We start from the raw sequence: 18949 nt of genomic DNA, 5'->3' as shown, positions 1-18949 counted from the left end.
ATTTTTATTTTTTATTTTTTCAGTGGAAAACTTTTTCAGGAAGTAGAGTAGTTTACCACACTGTAGTTACCATACTGTGGTTTCCCTGCCTTTTCCAGGGAAACCCGGAGGGTGTCAACAATTTTTTGTCTGTCTTTGCTTTTCAGTAACTTCCCAAATTAAGCAACTGCATAGCTATTTTGTTATTTTTAAATAACACTGCAGGTGAAAGCAGCAGTTTTGGTTGCAAATATAACATTTTAAACCCTGTTCACTCATGGAATATCACTGTGCTTACAACTGAGTGCATAAATAAAACAGTCTAACCAAAATATCACTTAAAGGAAGTGTAGATACTTGTGTTCAGTGGTAGCCACTCTCATCAAAGCCATATTTTGGGGATTATCTGGAAATGTTAGTGTGCTCTGCAGCTTTTGGGATATAAAATAAAACAATGTCGACTCCCAAGGAATGTGAATTAACTGAATTTAAGCTTGTTTAAAAAATTATTTAAATTTTAGGCCTGTTTCATTGAAGAAAAAATCTCACTGATTTATTATTTATGTGCTTTAAGCCACTTTCAGTTTGTAAGCTTTGTGAATTGCCAGTGGTGGGCACCGCTAACTAAACGTTATTTGAGCACTAATCATAAACATTAGTTCCACTAACACAGTCCGTACACCAACAAGGTATTTAGAGGAAGCTAATGCTAAAGCCCTTAATTTAGGAGAAGCTAAGTGTGTGAAATCTTTTCAAAGTAAGCAAAAATACTAACGTGCTAAATGAAAAATTAGCTCTGCTATTAGCAGATCAGGGTAAATGTGTTCACCACTGTGAATTACAAATTTTTGCTCTTGAACCTTGAGTTGTAATTGCAACTAGAACTCTGTGGTCTGAGTAAGTAACAATTGTCTGTTTTGTTGAGATCCCTAAAGTGTGTGAGTTTTATGGGGCTGGATTTTACTCTACATATGTTGTAAAATATAAGCACTGTAACAGAATTATTGGTTAGTTTATGTTGCTTAAAAATGCATCTTTAAGTTTATTTACTTGCAACTGAACGTTGTCCTTCATGTTTATTTCAAATGTGCTACGACAGACACTTGACAGTTAAGAAGGTGTTTGCAATCTCATTTCTCTCAGTTGAATTAACTGAGGGATGAATTTGCCTAATCTCTGAAACTGCAGTAGTGATAGTTTGCACATCTTTTTGGAAACAATAACTTTTTTTCTCTGAACATTTGAAATTTAAAAGAATAACAAGCTACAGTGTAATTTGTGGCCCTCTCAGTGGTACCACACATAATTCACTCAAACAGTAAGGTTTTGTACCTCAAAGAGAAAATGCTGGGCAGAGAAAAATGGGAGGAAAATTTGAGTTCTCAGGGGGAGGAAGCTGCATATAGTCAAAAACTAATTCTCTTTTCATTGCTTTAATTTACTTTTACAGACTTTATAGTTGACAATTGTCAAACCGTCTAGTTCTTCCTTAAAAGAATTGGTTTAAGTTTGCAGACGGTGAATCATTTATTCCTCCGTCTGCTACCTCTGCTTTGAGGGAAGCGTTCCCAGCCCCGGGGCTCTGGAGCATCCCGTTCTGCCGTGCCCATTAGAAGCACATTTTTGTTGCCTAAATGAGAATTTGTTGGCAACTGTTCCTTCCTGGCCTCTTTAGGTTTGTCCTGCACTCTTTTCAGGATGAATGGGGTATTTCAGGACCTTTATATCTGCCAAGGCTGGCTTTCATGCTGGCTTACGATGACAAAAAAAGTGTGTTTTAGTCTTGGTGTAAGAGGGATGCTGTAGGATCTTTTGGCCTCCCACATGGTATTGTCCAGATGGAAAGCATGCTGCTATAGAAGCCCTCCAGTCATGTAAAATATCTAACACAGTGGGGCTCTGGTTGCTTTGTTGACTGCATGTAAGATGGATTAACGCAATGAGATGCACAATATTTGGGCTGGAGGTGTTAAAGTTTTTGTTTTATTATGAGCAGGATGTAAGGATCTATTAACTGTCCCGCTTGAATGAGTCAGTGGAAAAATGTCTTGAATCACGGAGTCAGGAAAAGCTAGTTTACTGACAAAGAGATTTAATATGCTGACCAGAACAGTTGTCACCTGAAACTGAAATACTCTTCCATGTTGAAAACTGCTAATTTTCTTGGCTATTTTTGTTCAACTTTCAGTTGAAGAAAATTCGGCGTCTGTTGAAGGATTCATAGCTGTCGATTTTTGCTTATCGACTGTTATCTATACTTGCTTATCAAGTATCTAGACGTTTATTTTCAGGCTCTCATTTTGACTGTTTATGCAGCAGCTCACATACTCCACCAGGAAATTACATGTTTTCTGTACCCACAATGCATAGATATGCTATGTTGTCAGACATTTTCTAACATTGATGGTGTAAATATGATTGAATTTAGCGCTTTAGCATTAGCTTCAACTAACTACCATGATAATATGGTGGTTTAGTGTTATTGGGACTAATATTTATGATTAGTGCTTTATGGTTGGCGCCGTTTTAATCAGTGGCGGTGCCTACCGCTGATTTGAATAGGTTACATTACTTTATCTTTTTGAGCTTTAACTCCTGACATGGAGCATCCTGGATTTGGGAATTTTGCAGCCTTTTGCAAGTCTTGGAGTAAGGAAAGCAGTGATAGCTGAACAATTACATTAATTGGCAGGTAAAGATGCTAAATATCAAGTTTAGTCTGTTTTTCTTATTTTTTTACTTACTTATTTTTGCGCACACTGTGTGAAATTGCCTCTGCTCTTTATAAAAACCACAATACCTGTTTGTCAGTGGTGTGGTGGTCAGCACTGTTTACTGCCTGTTCCTCTTATTCACAAGCATCTTTCTGATTTTGATTACTACAGAGTGCTGTATGAGGGCAAGGACCGTCTGATCCAGGGCTGCGAGGTCATCCAGGCCACGCCGTATGGACGCTGCGCCAACGTCAACAACAGCTCCGCCAACTCGCAGCGCATCTTCGTCACTTTGCGCCGAGCCCCTCCGGTCCAGCCTCAGAATTCCCTGGCAGTGACGGACATCTGCGTGATCATCACCAGCAAGGGCGAGACACCGCCACACACCTTCTGCAAAGTGGACAGGAACCTGAACTGTGGCATGGTGGGTCACAAACCTTCTCCTGAGCCAACCGTTTCTAATAAAGTCTCAAATGAATTGATGGCGGAAACTCTGTTTTAAATTCTTTCAGTGGGGTTCCAATGTGTTCCTGTGTTACAAGAAATCAGTATCGGCGTCCAACTCTATAAGTTACAAAGCAGGTGAGTAATTGTGATTTCTCAAATTTAGTTTGAGCCAATATGCCTGCAGGAGTTAATGCCTTGTTTATAGTGATTATAAGGTTGCTTTGGAGTTCGGTAAAGTATGAAATTCATAATTATTCAAACCTGGAAAAAATCTTATTAAACTTACTCTCAATAGACGTTCCCACAGAAGGCAAATGCAGCCCATATTCTCCTTTTTTCACAGCAGCAATTCTGATCTTTTCACCTCAAGAAAATGAGATTTGTGCCGGCAAGTGTCTCCAGTCTCAACGGTCTTGTTGCATTTAACCTGACTTTTTCAGCATTGACATGAGACATGCATCAGAATTCAGCACCAGAATAAGCCAGACGCAGTGAATTCGGATGCAAATGATGGCTGAGGATTATAGTCTGTGTCAGTGAAGCTCCTCACATCATAATCCTACCCTCCTGGATTTGACTCAATGCATCCCAAAATGTTGTTGCTATTAGCTGCGATTCTTTTTATTAGCTTTCTTTGTCTTATGATCTTTACAATATTATTGGCACTCACTGCTCTTCTTCAGAATTGATCCACAGTCTGCGGCGACTATTATTACATCCGCAAACTGTGCGCTGCTGTGTGACGTCTACGTTCTTCTTCTGTCCATGCAGGTCACTTTGGAGTGTTAAGCCATTCACAAAGAAGTCTGATTAAAAGTACCAACTATTGTACAAACAATAAGCGCATATCAGCAAAAAATTGAAAGCGAGATCTTGCTGTGTGAATGTATCCTTAAACACCTAATTTTGGGGAATTTAATAAAAAATAAACAAAATGAAGAAAACAATCTCAAAGAAAACAATATATTTTTTCAAAAATAAATTTGTTGTAATACGTCCTACTTTTTGCAATGCACATAAATTTGGTGATTAAATAAATGTGGAAATGTGGTTTAGTGTAAAAGGGAGCAGCTTTTTCTGTTGTATTGAACCACCCTGATGTTTTTGCGTCAAAGCTCCAGCGAGCAGCACTTTCACTGTTTATCTCTCACAACTCCTCATTACAGCTCGCACTGTTGTTTTCACCCTCGTGACATTTTCACTGACTGAACGCTTCCTGAACAACTTGCCCTTTGGAACGTTATATTGTGCGACACACGTATAAAAGAGCGTTGACACAAAGACACCCGTGCAGCCCGGCTTTATCTTTCTGGGCCGGCTGTCTTCCTGTGAAGGAGCTGTTTATTCTACTCAAGACAACTGCACTTCCCTCCACGCCCTTAATCTCAGTGCCTGCAGGTCTGTCTGCGTGTTTGCATGCTAGCACAGGAAGGTTTGTGTCTTGTCATAATGGCATCTCACCCAGCACTGAAGTTGAAGTCAATAGTCATTTCCTGAAATCAATCCAGAATAGTTGTTTTGATGACTCACAGTAAAGACATTTGAGCGTTAAGATGTTATTTTCTCTTTTCTTGAAGTACTTTTGGATCTTGTAAGGGAATGAGGAACCCTGTCCAGCTACTTCATGATGTTATTGCATCATAGGATTACAAGTATTTTTTTCTTTTGCAGGTTTAATCTTTCGTTACCCCGAAGAGGACTATGAATCTTTTCCTCTGTCGGAGTCTGTACCTCTTTTCTGTTTGCCAATGGGTTCCAAGATCGAATGCTGGGCGCCGAACACCCGCGACCCTCTGCCGGTCTTCTCTACGTTTGTCCTAACCATCTCTTCTGGTGAAAAGGTGGTGCAGATTAACACACAGAAATGAAGAATGCCAAAAGAGAAAATCCCCACATTTTGTTGATAATTTGTCCCTTCTGCTGTGCCAGGTTTACGGATCAGCCATCCAGTTCTACGAACCGTACTCTGTTGATCTTCTGAGCGAGAAGCAGAAGATCCAGCTGGGTCTGCTCACCGCTGTGGAGAAGAAGATGATCCCCAACCGCTCCGTAAACACCAACAAATGCATCTGTCTGCTGTCCCGCTGGCCCTTCTTCGAATCGTTCCGCAAGTTCCTGATGTTTATCTACAAGCTCTCGGTCTCAGGCCCACATCCACTGCCCATTGAAAAGTAGGAGTCCTGTTGGTCATTATTTAGGCGTTGTTAGTCACATCAAAGCAGAGCTATTTTTATTTTTTTTTAATCGTCTCCATGTTTTCCTCCATAGGCACATCTCGCACTTCATGCACAATGTGTCATTTCCTTCCCCTCAAAGGCCCAGAATCCTTGTCCAGGTGAGACACTTCCTTGCATTGATTTCAATCATAAACAAGTCATCAAAGAATAACTGAAAAAGAAACAAGGTTGCCCTTTAAAAGCCAAAGCTGTTGACCTTCAGACACGTTTTCTTACCTGGATCACAAAGTTTAAAGAATGAAATCCAGAGGAGTATTTGCCCCTTTCCACTTCTACCAGAGGTTATATTTGTGGAGGTCTTCAGCAGAGAGGCACTGGAAATTTAAATCAGACTGATGTGCATATCCTGATTTCCTCTCCTTCAGAACAGATGTTTTACTATTTTCTGAATAAATGGAAAATATAACTGTCCTAAAATGTCATGCTCAAACAAAACTCTTATTTCTCAAGAACAAAGTTACTGACCCATCTCTCTCTATGGACCGGTGAAAGTCCTCCAGCTTATAGGAAAAGAAAATAATAAAAAGAATTACAACAGTACATGGATTACAGCTAACCCTTTATTATTATTTTTGCACACCTGAAACCTAATCTGTTAAAATTGTTGTTTTGCTTGCAAGACAACACACATTTAGTCTGTATGTCTACAAACTAAATATGTGATTATGTTCAAGACTAAATCAGCTGTGTTCAACTTAATCTTTGAGAAAATCTCTGATTTACTTTTACTGTGATTCTGTTAAGTGCCCTAGAGCTATTATCTTGCACCTTTTGGAAGCATGTTCAGCAGTGATGCAGCTAAAAGTTTCAGGATAGTAGCTGAACTGGACAGGGGCAGCCCTGCTTTAGACTGTTAAATCATCCATTCATTACTTTGAGTGATCTTTCTGCCGAAAATGTTCAACAATTATTTATATTAGAACCTGAGGAGATGTCACACTGTGTGAGTGAGAGCAGTGTGTCACACAGCTCTGCAGTAAACATGATTTAAAACCAAAAACATGACTGCAGAAGTGATGCAGCAAAATACATTTAGCTTCTGCAGCAAGACAACTGCATAATGAGTCCATCTCTATTTAGCATGTTGCATGGTAGATTGGTTTGGACTCTTCAAGAGCAGGAAGTGGACCAACTTTACTGTAATTCATTACACTTCCTGTTATCTGAAGCTAAATGTATCAGCTCTTATTAATAGCAGACGTACCCCTGCAGCAGCTTCCTGTCTAACTGCTTCAGTAACTTCAGTAATTTAATTTAAACATGTCATTAATGGTAAAAATGGCTGACTGTTAACGTTCTTCCTCCAGTAACTACGTCCACACTGAAGAGGGTTGTCAGTGTGACCTGATGTATGGAATGTTGACAGATTAGGGAATAAAATCTAATTGTTAGTTTCTGATTGAAGTATTGAAAAAAACATTCAATTCTAGTCACCACACAGTCTCTTTTTCCCCCACAACTGAATCTTTAGAAAAACTTGTTCTTATCTATTTGATTTACACATTTTTGGCTCACTTATTTTCATTTTCAGCAATGCTATTATTGTAGTGATTTTCTTTTGTTATGTGTTGCAATATGTTGTTTTCAAAGCTGAACAAATCGTATTCCTACAAATGGAATACTTTCTGTTTTCAAATGAAATGTATATCAATAATATTAATTTCTTTGATCCCAAATGCAAAGACGAGTTTTTTTAGTTTTTCTTTTGTGGCACTAGTGGCCTTGGTTGCTTTCAGACAGGAAATGGCCTCCGTATATGGGGTGCCAACTCTACCTCTACACCACCTGTGCTACACAAATGCGATTTTGACGTTATTTCTATACTTTTCTAATACTGACATTTTCCCTTTTGCAGCTCTCGGCACATGACACTTTGATACTGTCTCAGCCCGTGTGTACTCCCTTACCCCTCAGGTACGACACATGTATGCACTCACAGAAAAACAGACAGGAGAAAAACATAAGACCAGTATTACCAGTGAAGGGACTCTTGCGGTGGACAGCAGAGCAGGATTCTTGGATTGATGAATTTAATTTACAGTAGAGTAAAAATCCAAAATGTTCATTCAGTTGCAGGCTGCATGTCAGATTAAATGTATGATTATTGCCTGCACCTTTTCATATTTTAAATCCTTTTCTGTTTGTTTTGTTTTTCTTTTCTCGGCCTCTCTTTTTTTCTCCATTAGTGGGGCAGATTACGGCACTCTGCTGATGAATCTGGGTGCAGAAAACTGCGCCACGCTGCTGCACTTTGTCCTGCTGGAGAGCAAGATTCTGCTGCACTCGCTGAGGCCCGCCGTGCTCACCGGAGTGGCTGAGGCTGTGGTAGCTGTGAGTACTCTGCCATATTGTTTTTTTATTTATTTATTTTTTATAAAGGATCAAGAGAAAAAATTAGAAATTTAGCTCAAGAAAATTTAAGTGTAAAACTAAACTGATGTGTCTGACATGTTGTTGATGCATCAGTTTGCTTGAATTGAACTACATGAGTTATTCTCATCTTGTTTCCACTTTAAGCATCGGCATGACTATTTTATAGTGCTACTGTATATTCGTCATGGTTAAAAGAAATGTGCTCTGTTTTTATAATTAAGAGAAAAACATATAATTAATTACAATGTGACAACATTTTAATCTTCTTAATGTAGGTCAAGATGGTTATAACTCTACAATTAAAAATGCCACGTTTGTGTTTTGCAAAACAGTAGGCAAGACAACACTTAAAAGTGTTCAATTTAAATTATGTTAGTAACTGTTGCATATTGACGGTGTACTAGTAAAAATGTTTTTAACATTAGGGTAAACAGAGTAGTGATGTCAAAGTAAAGGAGTGATTCCTACATTCACAAAAAAGGAAGAACTTAACAAAGAACACATTCTATTGGGTGAAATGGTCACAAGATTAGTATATCATAACTTCAGAGACCAGTTTTTATCAACAGATGTGTTTTCTAGTTTTATTTGGGTAATTTTGAACCTCAATATTGATTTAAGGAGCATAACAACACATTTTGTTTACAAAAAATAAGTGAAAAAACATTTTTTTAATAGCTGCTGCTCAAATTCAAGAATATTCTGGATCTCTAGTAGGGATTGCTCATTATAAGAAAAATCTCCTGCTCTGAAGTTATTGTTCAATATTAAAGTTACAATACCAGCTGCAATTAAATCACTTTTAGCTCACTGTCCTCCTGCTTTCCATCATCACCATGGCAGCACCACTTGCTGTTAGCTTTAGCATCCTGCCAGTTACATTTAATGGTTTATACTGAACATACGGTTTTGCTGTTTCCAGCATCTTTAAGAGAAGGGAATAGGTAATTTGAGCTGATATCCTTTTAAAAAATCACATGTAGCCGTTTGTTGCTTTTTCTTTCAAATAATTCTGATTTTTCACAAGCAAGTTAAACATTAAACATGTTTGTCTACATTTCTGAAAGTGTTTTAGCTGCCACACAAGTTGACCTCATTGCACGTTTTTCACATTAAAAACAATAGTACTTAGATAGAGATGCTATTTAAACTGTGACTTATTTGAATGTTAGACTGCAATCATTTTTTTAAGCTAATCGATTTAATTCTTGTCCATTTTAACAGTAATACAGCTAATTTAACAATAAAATGACATGTTGATGTTCAGGTAGCAGTTTAGCTCTTTGACCTTTATCCTGTTAGTTGTTTTTCCCCCCCATCTAGTTCCAGGACAGGACGTTGTGTCGTCACATAAAACACTCACTACTGTCACAATCTCCAAAAACCCACCTGTTGCTTTAAACCAGTTTCATCAAAGCAAACCTAAAAAAAAATATCGCTGCTAAAAGAAGATGCTGATCCAGTTGTGTTTGGAAATCAGTGATGTTACAAAATTTACACTCTACCATAGTGTTTAAAAACACATTTCAAAGCTGTCTGTTTTCATAAATCCTGTGTTTTATCTCTTTAGATGATCTTCCCCTTCCAGTGGCAGTGCCCCTACATCCCGCTGTGCCCCCTGTCTCTGGCAGGCGTCCTCAACGCGCCATGTCCTTTCATTGTGGGCGTCGACTCGCGCTACTTTGACCTGTACGACCCCCCGCCAGATGTTGTCTGTGTGGACCTGGACACCAACACCATCTATCTGTATGTGGAGCTCTGATTGTTTTATTTGCAGGAGGCTGCAGCAACGAGTTTAGCCACTTTGATTCCTTTGGAACAATTTAAATTTTCTTTAAGATAAAAAAAAAAAATTTTCTTATGCAACCTGCTCTTGTTTTTAGCTCATATTTAATTGTTTTGTTGCTGTATAAAAATCAAAGGGAGAGCGCCGTTCAGATGTTCGTTGAGCTTTTCTCTTACTTCTAGCTGGCTGACTCTGTGGTATTTAATGTCACAGGTCGGATGAGAAGAAACACAGCAACTGGAAGTACCTCCCAAAGAAGCCCTGCAAGAGTCTGATCAACTCGCTGAGCAACTTGCACCACCAGCTGGTCACAGGTACAAATGACATCCCAGCGCCTATCATTTACCAACTGGTCAAAGACAAAAAGAAACTTTTGAAAACTTGATAACTTTTGTTGTATTTTAAGACAACGGTGTCCAAGAAATATAGCAAAAATAAATTGTGTTGCTCATGGCAGCATGTTAGAGTAGCTCTGTTAGTCTAAATTTGTTCTGTAAACTTTTATATATTTAGGTGATTTTGGACAATTATTTCCTCTGGTTTTGGATTCTTAGCAGTTGGAAAGATTCCTGCTTTCTTTTTTTCCCTCTTTCAAATACTTATTATAGTTAACCATGTCAACAATGTGTTGTTTTTACATATGGAATCAACTTTACTATGCAATATTATCCCTGCCTCTCAGATAACGAGCTGTTGCCATGTCGTGACAATGATGAGACTATCATAAAGCAGTTGTCTTCAGTCAGAGGCCTCTTTATATTTTTTGCTAGAGTGACTGCTACACCTGAACACAGTATCACCATTTCTGTGAAGATACTTGGGTAATTAAATTAGAAGAACATTTAATTTCTCCATTGTTGAATTCAATGATTTTCAATTACAGTATTTAACGTCATGTTAATGTTTTTGTTGTGCTAGATCAGTAAACTTTTTTATTTAATCGATGGACGCGGCCACTAAATTTACAAAATAAACAACACGAGAACAGAAGAGATTGTAGAAGTTGAAAACATGACACAGATGTCAAACTTAACCTGCTTATCCTCTGGAGATCTGTCAGTTAGTTTAACCTGGATAGTAACACGGCCCTTATTGTGCAACTTAACAACATCTGCTTCTAAGTTCATATCAAAGGTTAAAACAGAATAAATTTATGTTCATAGTTCATAATGTTAACATCCCGAGCCAAATTCACATCCCATTGTGAATTCATTCTAATCCATTAATCATATTTACTACACAGAGTTTAATTAACTATGATATAGTACCATGTGTAGCTTATCATATTTATTTATCTGCCACTGCAAAACAACCTGCACTTTACCAACTGGTTTTCATCTCCCCTGATTACGTTTCTCTCATAAATGAGGACATTATTCTCCTCTTCTTGATAAAGCTGTTCATTTACATTTTTCACTGCTTCAGTTGTTGGAAAACAGAATTACAGTGAAATTTTAGTTGTATTCGTATGTTTTTTTTTTATAGCAACCATAAAGAGGCCAAGTAAAGCTATTGAATCAAAGCGAGTAAAAGTGTTGCATCATCTGATTCTTTCTGGGTTTTCAGTGGCAGTTCGCCAAACTCCACACGAGGACTCGGCTTTGGACCTGACCCCCATCGACGCGGACTTCACGTGGCACAAGAAGAAGATGTCCCTGGAGATGGAGATCCAGGAAGCCTTCCTGCGGTTCATGGCCTCCATCCTGAAGGGCTACCGCTCCTACCTCAAACCCATCACCCAGGCGCCCTCTGAGAAGGCCACGGCCGCGGACTCCCTTTACGACCTGCAAGGTAAGCAGAGGGCCTTCAGCAGCCGGCCCCATCAGGTGTCATAAGAGTTTATTAATCGACGTTGCTGGGAAAATGGTTCCCAGTTGGTTCTCTCTTCCCGAACCACTAATCGATCAAAGGACAGAATCCTCTTTTGTCTGCTTCAAGGCTGCAATTAATGATTAATTTAGAAACTGATTATGCGATAACTCTTTATTTGAAGGGGTGTTCATATGACTGATATGACACTGTCATAAATATGACATACAATCTGTCATGAACATGAAGGAGTCTTTATGAATGTTTATGACTGTTGTCAAGAAGTGACATTTGGTAAATAACGAAACTCTTAATGCAAAGTTGTCTTAATAGTCCATTAAAAGTGCCAACTTTGCATTATTTGGTAAATTTATACAGTTTAATGCCAAATTTGTACTTTTAATGGACTTTTAATGCAACTTTTAAACCAACTTTGCCTTAAAGGTGCCATTATTTACCGGATGGCACTTGATGACCACAGTCATAAACATTCAGAAAGACTCCTTCATGTTCATTACAGGTGTTATGTCATATTTGTGACGGTGTCATATCAGTCTTATGCTGACTATGATGTTCTTCAAGCGCATTTTTTTGACTCTGTATATTCCACTTAACGATTATTCGTTACTAAATTAATTGACAGTTATCTCAATAATCAATTAATCATGATTAACCAATTTAATTGTTTCAGTCTCTTTAAATATGCTCCTCTTTAATTGTTTGCTGATGTTTGCTCAACATTTCAGTGAAGATGTTTTGTATTTCAGAACAAAACGCAATCATGAAACCAGCTCCTGTGTCTCCCTGCAGGTTTCCTAAAAAGCAGAGACCGCGCCCATCAGAAGTTTTACTCCCAGCTCACAAAGACCCAGATATTCATCCGTTTTATCGAGGAATGCACCTTCGTCAGCGACAAAGACACCGGCCTGGCCTTTTTCGATGACTGTGTGGAGAAGGTAACAACCAGCTGCTGGTATTTCCCTTTCCTTCCAGGAGGCCTTTGTTTGACGTCGCTTTATTGGCAAAATAACACTGGGACGCTTGGGGAAGGGGCGAGATTGAGCTTCCTCTGATTCATTCTTTTGCCTTTGTTATTTTTCCTCTTCTTGCAGCTTTTTCCCTTTGATAAAATCAACGACAAGAGTACCAAGGTAATGTTTAATCACACTTTCGGCAGCCGGTTTTCTTTTTTGAAGACTGGTTTGACATAAAATCAGACAAGCATGCTACATTTTCCTCTTCAGTGAATGTGTACAATAAGGGGCTTGGACTTGACTTTCTCTTCATCCTTTAATCCTCACTACAATCAAAAATGCACATTTTAGTGATTGCAAAAGCCTTTTGTACGACAATACTGCGCAGAAAGGTTTGTTGTGCTAATAATTCGGTATCTTCTATGGAAAAAATGGATTAGAAATTACTTAGATGGCAGCTAAAGTCCAAATGAGGACTTTAGAAAGTTCATGATTACTTCAAACGGATAATATCTGGGTCATTGAAAGCACTGAAAGCAAAATATTAAAAAAAAGTGTCCGCAGATCTCTCTGATATTTAAGGACTGAACGTTCAGAGTTCTTGGTTCTGATCTGCTTGTTGTTTGGGCTGCAGGTTGAAGGAGATTCATCTGAGGACACCAAACTGCTGGAGCTGGATGAGTCTCAGAAGAGCGAGCACACGGTTTTCGTAATGCCTCCAGAGCCTCTGGCCGACAACGGATCTGAACCCGCCCCTCAATACACGTAAGCTTTACAGTCTAGCATTACTAAAACCAAAGTTTAAGACCAAAATGTTGACATGAACTAATCGATTGATTTCTGTCAATGTAAAGACTGACTCCATTTTTGCAAAAAGATATTTTCCTCAGCGAGTCTTTTCAGAATTTCCTTTCCTTTCTGACTGACGGTGTGCAGCAGCAGGTGGGGGAGGGGGATCGCTACTCTGTATTGCATACAACAAGAGAACACTTCAGTCACTCTATCACTTGTAAGAACAGCATGACGGAAAATCTTATTCAGTCCCTCCAGCTTTTTGTGGAAAATCAACAGATACCTACATGTTTTTGCGCTAATGCATAAATGTGAGTTTATTGATAAGATAGTCTAAAAGTTTGGGTTTGAGTGACTGACGCCCCCTGCTGGTGGCAGTATTTCTTACTTTTACTTCTGCAAGTTGGTTAATATGACGAGAAACACAAAATCAAGCAACTTAAGTTCTTTAGAGAATAAAAATGTTTGTGTGTCCGATCTGTCTGCTGGTTATATTTCCTAATCTCTTTTTTTTTTTTTCTATCTTTAGATTTTGGACGGGATTTTAATGAGGGAAAAAAATATTGCAAAATTCCACGCAAATATTCCTAAAGTGGCACCACAGAATTATGGATTTGATTGCAAACACAACCACTGAATTCTGCTTAGTGACTTTAAAAAATTTAACTTTTGAAGTTTGAAACCAGCCCACGCCAGACTTTACTTCAAGAGGCTTTTCTCCCCTCCTCCCTTGTGACTTTAATGTTCTTATTTTCCAGATATAAAGGTTTCCCCAGACTGCAGCTGAGTCTGTTTGACCGGCCCAGAGAGTTGCGTCCTGCGCTGAGCACCAGAGCAGCGGGGGCCAGTCTGTCCAGCAGCCCTGCACTGCTGGCTAAGAGAACCAAGCAGGTACATGCACAGCAGACACTAAAGTGCTTTTACCACTTCGAGGCTGCTGAAACTCAGAATGCCTTTTTATCCCTATTTAACAGGAGATTAAGCTGGCCTACAAGCTGGCGAAGCGTTTCTACTCCAACCCGCCGCAGTGGGCGCGCTGCCTGTTCAGCCACTGCTACAGCATGTGGTTCATCTGCCTGCCTTCAGGTGTGCGGCTGGCCAAGTCCAAGAGCCGAGCCATGCAGCAGGCCTACAACGTGCTGCTGAAGATGAGGGCCACTGAGGTGGAGATTCTGGACGAGGTAACTGATCCGTTCTCATGTTTTTTAATAGTAAAAATTAGATAGATATTGAATGGTGCAGCTTGATGTTTGTGTTCGTGTGTTAGGTGTGCTACAGAGTGGTGATGCAGCTCTGCGGTGTGTGGGGTCTCCCTGTTATGGCTGTGCGAGTCCTGGTAGAGATGAAAAAAGCCGGAGTTCATCCGAACGCCATCACATACGGATACTATAACAAGGTTTTATTTCTGAAGAACACTTCATATGTTTCGCAAATCTCTCCTTGTTTTGCTGAACCATTCATACATCAAGACAAATGAAAACATCCTCGTCCCTCCGTCCGCAGGCCGTCCTGGAAAGCCCCTGGCCGAGTCGAAACCGCAGCGGCCTCTTCATGTGGACCAAGCTGCGTAACGTCGTTCGTGGAGTGGCCCAGTTCAAGCAAATCCAAAATCACACATCGTCCAAGAAGAAGACGCCCACGATAACGACCACAGGTGAGAAACAATCGTCTCTCATCCAGCCTGTCTTCACTCAAAGTTCCCACAGTGTAGAAAAGTATGGCAGTCAGTGATGCACCGATTGCAGTATTCTGGCCGATCACCAATCTTTAAGGGCACAATTTTAAAGTATTTTTTTCACCTGAACCATTAGGTGTAATCCTAATTTAATCTGCTTCTATCATTTTTCAGGCCTGGGAATACATAGTAAAATAAAATTGAATATGGATTACAGTTTGATTTTCCAGATTTTTTTTTTTCCATTTTTTTCATTGTTCTAAATGTCAAAAGTCTAAACTTTCATGAATGCTATTGTTTGCACTTGGATTTATCAATTTGGAGATGCATTAACTATGATTTGCCAAATCACACCTGGATTAACTATAAACATTTTGTGTTTATGTTTAATTGGTTCTCATGCTTCCTGAGTGAACACTCATTAAAAAAAGTGATAATTTTGCTGCCTGTTTCTCATCTAGAAATCTAAATTGAAGTCTGCCTTTTGCTCTTATGCTAAACAAGCACTACATCTGCTATTTTAGAAGTCTTTGAAGAAATGAAGATGATCTAAGTTAGTTTGGATGCAGTAAAAGCATGTTTTTCATCATTGTGGGACATGCAGATAATAAGATCAGGAAGTAAAGTTCATACTCAAGCAGACACAAATATTCAACAGAATGCTTGGAGGAAGAGGGGAATCTAGAAATTTGAGTCTGGAAAAGTGACATTTTTGGTATCCTATTTTGTGTCCTCCAGCTGCACCAGGAGAAGAGTCCGGAGCCACAGATGCTGATAATCTGAGCCACGGAAGCGCTCACAGCTCCAATGAAGTGAACGGCGAGGAGCACAACGAGGACACAGCAGACGGCTGCAACACAGGTACAGAGTCACCTAAATGAAGGTCTTGAGCTCTGAAACCTGAAGCAAATTAGAAAAACCTGTCCAACCCCTAAATGCATAAAAAACATGAAAATACTAGCCTGGTGTTTTGTAACAGGAAGACAGTCTGACCAAGGATATGGTTCTAAGGATGAGCTGCACCAGGAGCTGGCAGAGCCTTCACCTACAGAAGAGCATTCAGCCGGCCAGAGAAACTCTGATGAAAAGACCCTTAATGGTAAAACAAGCTGCTTTTCTCAGCCTGAATGAACTTTGATGTTCAAGTGTGAATTAAGTATGGAAAGAGAACATGGAGTACATATTTATTTTTCCAGAGTCTTTAAACAGGGGTTTGTGCTTCTCCCTGCCTCACCTTTAATACAAAAGATGCACACAGTTTCTCAGTTACTGTTTTGCCACATGTAGCATTGATTTTAGACACACATTCATATGTGTGTCTTGTAAAATTAACATGTTTCCACCAAAACTAACTCCTGTTGATTCGGGGAGTGGCCATATTGAAACGCGGAATCCACCTTACAAGCCGTAACTGGGTGTAGTTGCTTTTGCTCCCAGTTTTCCATTTAGGAATCTAACTTTGGAGTTGATTTTCTCTGACTGGGATGCCAGAATTTCTCAGTTCCGACTTCAACTGGAGCGCAGCATTACCCCTCAGTGTTTGTTTTTGCCTCCAGGTGGCGACATTGCAGGCTCAGTGGACAGTGCAGTGGCAGTGGCAGAGCCCCTCAGTCCTGTTGATGTCCCCTCACCCGTCCCCAGCATTGTTAGGCTCTCCACTGGAAGCTTTGATGGTGGCAGGGAAACCAGTAAGTCAGTTTTATGAACTGTTTAAACTTTTGAAGCCATAAAGTTATTTTAATTATCACAATTTTAAAATGTTTGCCCCCTATAGAACCTGGGAAGCTGTTCCGGAATCTCAGTAAGACGGATAGCGTGTCGCTGCCGGATCCCGACGCCTCGCTGGCGGTGGGGGACGCCCCGCCACCGTCCCAGCATCAGCGGCAGAAAGCCTTCTTGGAGCGTAGCTGCAGCTTCAGCGCCGAAACCCGCGCTGGGATGCTCCTGGAGAAAGGTGTGGACCACATGGCCAGCCAGATGGGCGCAGATGCCCGCATCCTGGCCGCAGCGCTCTCAGGGACTCAGAGTCCGCCGCCACACAGCAAGTCCAAAGCACTTTTCGAAGACCTGGAGGAAGAGTCAGGGGACGATAAAAACCCTTCAAAGGAGGAGGCTAAAGGAGAAGTTAAAGATGAGGAGACAAAGGTGAAGGTCACTGAGATCAAGAAGGAGAAAAGAGAGAGGAAGCAGACGGAGTCGCATGAGGATGAGTCCGGAGCGCGAGGAGCCACACTGGAGAGGGCCGATGTGAAGGCGGGGGCCGACCCGCTCTCCCTCATGGTGTCGGAGAATGAAGAATCAGCGTCCATTAGCAGCCAGGATCCCCCGCGCTCCGTCCCTACCGTTGTATCCCGCAACCTGGCCGAGGAAATCGAAATGTACATGAGTCTGAGGAGCCCACTGGGGTCGAAGTCCTCCAGCATGGAGCTGCAGCAGGGCCAGGGAGACGCCCCCGACGTAAATCAGCCCGAAAAGCCTCTGGAGCGGAGGCCCAGCCTCCCTGTTCATCCGGTCAAAAGCGCCGGTAGCTCGCCGGCCGACACGCCCAAACGCAGCCCGAAAACCGTCACTCGCTCCAAGACTTTTGCTGTGAAGATGAAAACATCTGCGAGCGCTACGGCGAGCCCCGCCCCTAAATCCTCCTCGCTCACGGCGCTGGTCAAGTCCTCGCAGGCGGGATCGCTGGGATCCGTCATCAACACCTTTTCAGGCATTAAAATGGACTCATTGCTGTCAGGAGCCAAAATCGATGTGCTGAAGTCGAGCATGAAGCACGCGGCGAATGTGGGCAGTAAAATGTGGGGGGCCATGGCATCAGCCTTTACTTACTCGGATGACGAGGTGAGTCCCGGAAAACAATCTTTTTCTTTGGTATTTAAGCCTTCGCGTTGCAGCTTGTTTCATTTGGATGCTTTTAAATTAGAGTTGCACTGAATACAACGTTGACACTTTTAATAGACTTTTAAAGCAACTTTGCATTAAAAGTGTCATTGATTACTGAATGACACTTCATGACAACAATTATAAACATTAACGAAGACTCCTTCATGTTCATGACTGGTGTTATGTCATGTCATAATAGTTTCATGTCAGTCTTACCCCTTCAAATAAAGTGTTACCAAATTTAGATTGGGAGCCACTTAATAGTAGCTGCACTAATCTTGCTATTTAAAAAAATTTGATTTTAAAAATGGTTTAAAATGGAAACTTGATGCTAATTTCTTCTGGTTTTGACAACAGTTTCATCGTGACTGCTTCCTTCTTATGTAGCAAGTAAATCATCTGACCATTTATGACAAGACAGTCTAAACCTGAGAATAGATTTATTGCTGTTATATAATGACTGTTGTCAAAGAAAAACTAGATATTGGACAGAATTGTAATCCATCAAATGTATCTTTTTTTCCCAATTGCAACATGAAGAAGTGTCTTAATTTTGACTTTTGGCGGCAGGATGAGCAGCCTCAGGGCGCGGGCGGTTTCCCTGGCGGTCTGGATGAACACATGTTGTCTTCACATGATTTGGCCGAGAGTCCTGAGAAAAGAACCGTCTCCGGTTTGGTTGCTAATGGCCTTAACCAGAGCAGCACCAGCTTGGGCAGCAGCAGCGGCAGCAGCGATACGGGCCGAGGGACGCAGCAGACGCGTGAGCACGGCTCCGTAGAAACGATAGGAAAATGCAGACCCGTTCGTTCATTTGGAAGGCTTTTATTGACGCCGTGTGTTTGTGGCTGCAGATGCAACTCCAGGTCGCGCGGGCCGGGGCCCCGACTCTGAGCAAAGCTCCTCCCACCACGCCTCCTCCTCCAGCATCTACCAGAACTGCGCTCTGGAGGTCTGGCCCACAGAAAGGCACTGTCGCTTTAAGAACGCTTCGTTGTCTGGAGTAACGGCTAAATGTTCCCACCATCAGGTGCTGATGTCCAGCTGCTCCCAGTGCCACTCCTGCGAGGCTCTGGTGTACGACGAGGAGATCATGGCAGGCTGGACGGCGGATGACTCCAACCTGAACACCAACTGTCCGTTCTGCCGGACAGCCTTCCTTCCGCTGCTGCATGTGGAATTTCACGACCTCCGCATGACCCCCGAGTACGACTCCTGTAGGATAATACTTCTACTTCTGCTTGAACGTAGAGCCGAAGGTTGAACTTTAACTTTTCTTC

The 18949-nt window shown here is 41.0% G+C and overlaps 1 protein-coding gene across 2 annotated transcripts in view; it reads left to right on the top strand.

Moving 5' to 3' along the window:
* The window catches only part of dennd4c (DENN domain containing 4C), a 43993-nt gene that overhangs the window by 19654 nt on the left and 5390 nt on the right, over positions 1 to 18949 (top strand). The window contains exons 3-26 of one of the 2 annotated variants that reach the window (XM_014468967.2): positions 2865 to 3117; positions 3206 to 3275; positions 4812 to 4981; positions 5070 to 5311; positions 5409 to 5475; positions 7233 to 7291; positions 7564 to 7708; positions 9321 to 9496; positions 9750 to 9850; positions 11103 to 11327; positions 12156 to 12301; positions 12458 to 12496; positions 12954 to 13084; positions 13870 to 14002; positions 14086 to 14292; positions 14379 to 14507; positions 14615 to 14765; positions 15525 to 15647; positions 15766 to 15885; positions 16343 to 16474; positions 16561 to 17627; positions 18240 to 18432; positions 18524 to 18621; positions 18700 to 18875. In XM_014468967.2, coding sequence (XP_014324453.1) covers positions 2865 to 3117; positions 3206 to 3275; positions 4812 to 4981; positions 5070 to 5311; positions 5409 to 5475; positions 7233 to 7291; positions 7564 to 7708; positions 9321 to 9496; positions 9750 to 9850; positions 11103 to 11327; positions 12156 to 12301; positions 12458 to 12496; positions 12954 to 13084; positions 13870 to 14002; positions 14086 to 14292; positions 14379 to 14507; positions 14615 to 14765; positions 15525 to 15647; positions 15766 to 15885; positions 16343 to 16474; positions 16561 to 17627; positions 18240 to 18432; positions 18524 to 18621; positions 18700 to 18875 — 4353 coding nt within the window. The remainder of the gene's footprint in view (positions 1 to 2864; positions 3118 to 3205; positions 3276 to 4811; positions 4982 to 5069; positions 5312 to 5408; positions 5476 to 7232; positions 7292 to 7563; positions 7709 to 9320; positions 9497 to 9749; positions 9851 to 11102; positions 11328 to 12155; positions 12302 to 12457; positions 12497 to 12953; positions 13085 to 13869; positions 14003 to 14085; positions 14293 to 14378; positions 14508 to 14614; positions 14766 to 15524; positions 15648 to 15765; positions 15886 to 16342; positions 16475 to 16560; positions 17628 to 18239; positions 18433 to 18523; positions 18622 to 18699; positions 18876 to 18949) is intronic. The other variant, XM_023346110.1, reaches the window with a different exon arrangement.

Source organism: Xiphophorus maculatus, chromosome 14 (genome assembly GCF_002775205.1).
Source record: "Xiphophorus maculatus strain JP 163 A chromosome 14, X_maculatus-5.0-male, whole genome shotgun sequence".
NCBI lineage: Eukaryota > Metazoa > Chordata > Actinopteri > Cyprinodontiformes > Poeciliidae > Xiphophorus > Xiphophorus maculatus.
This window is presented reverse-complemented; position numbering and strand designations above follow the sequence as displayed.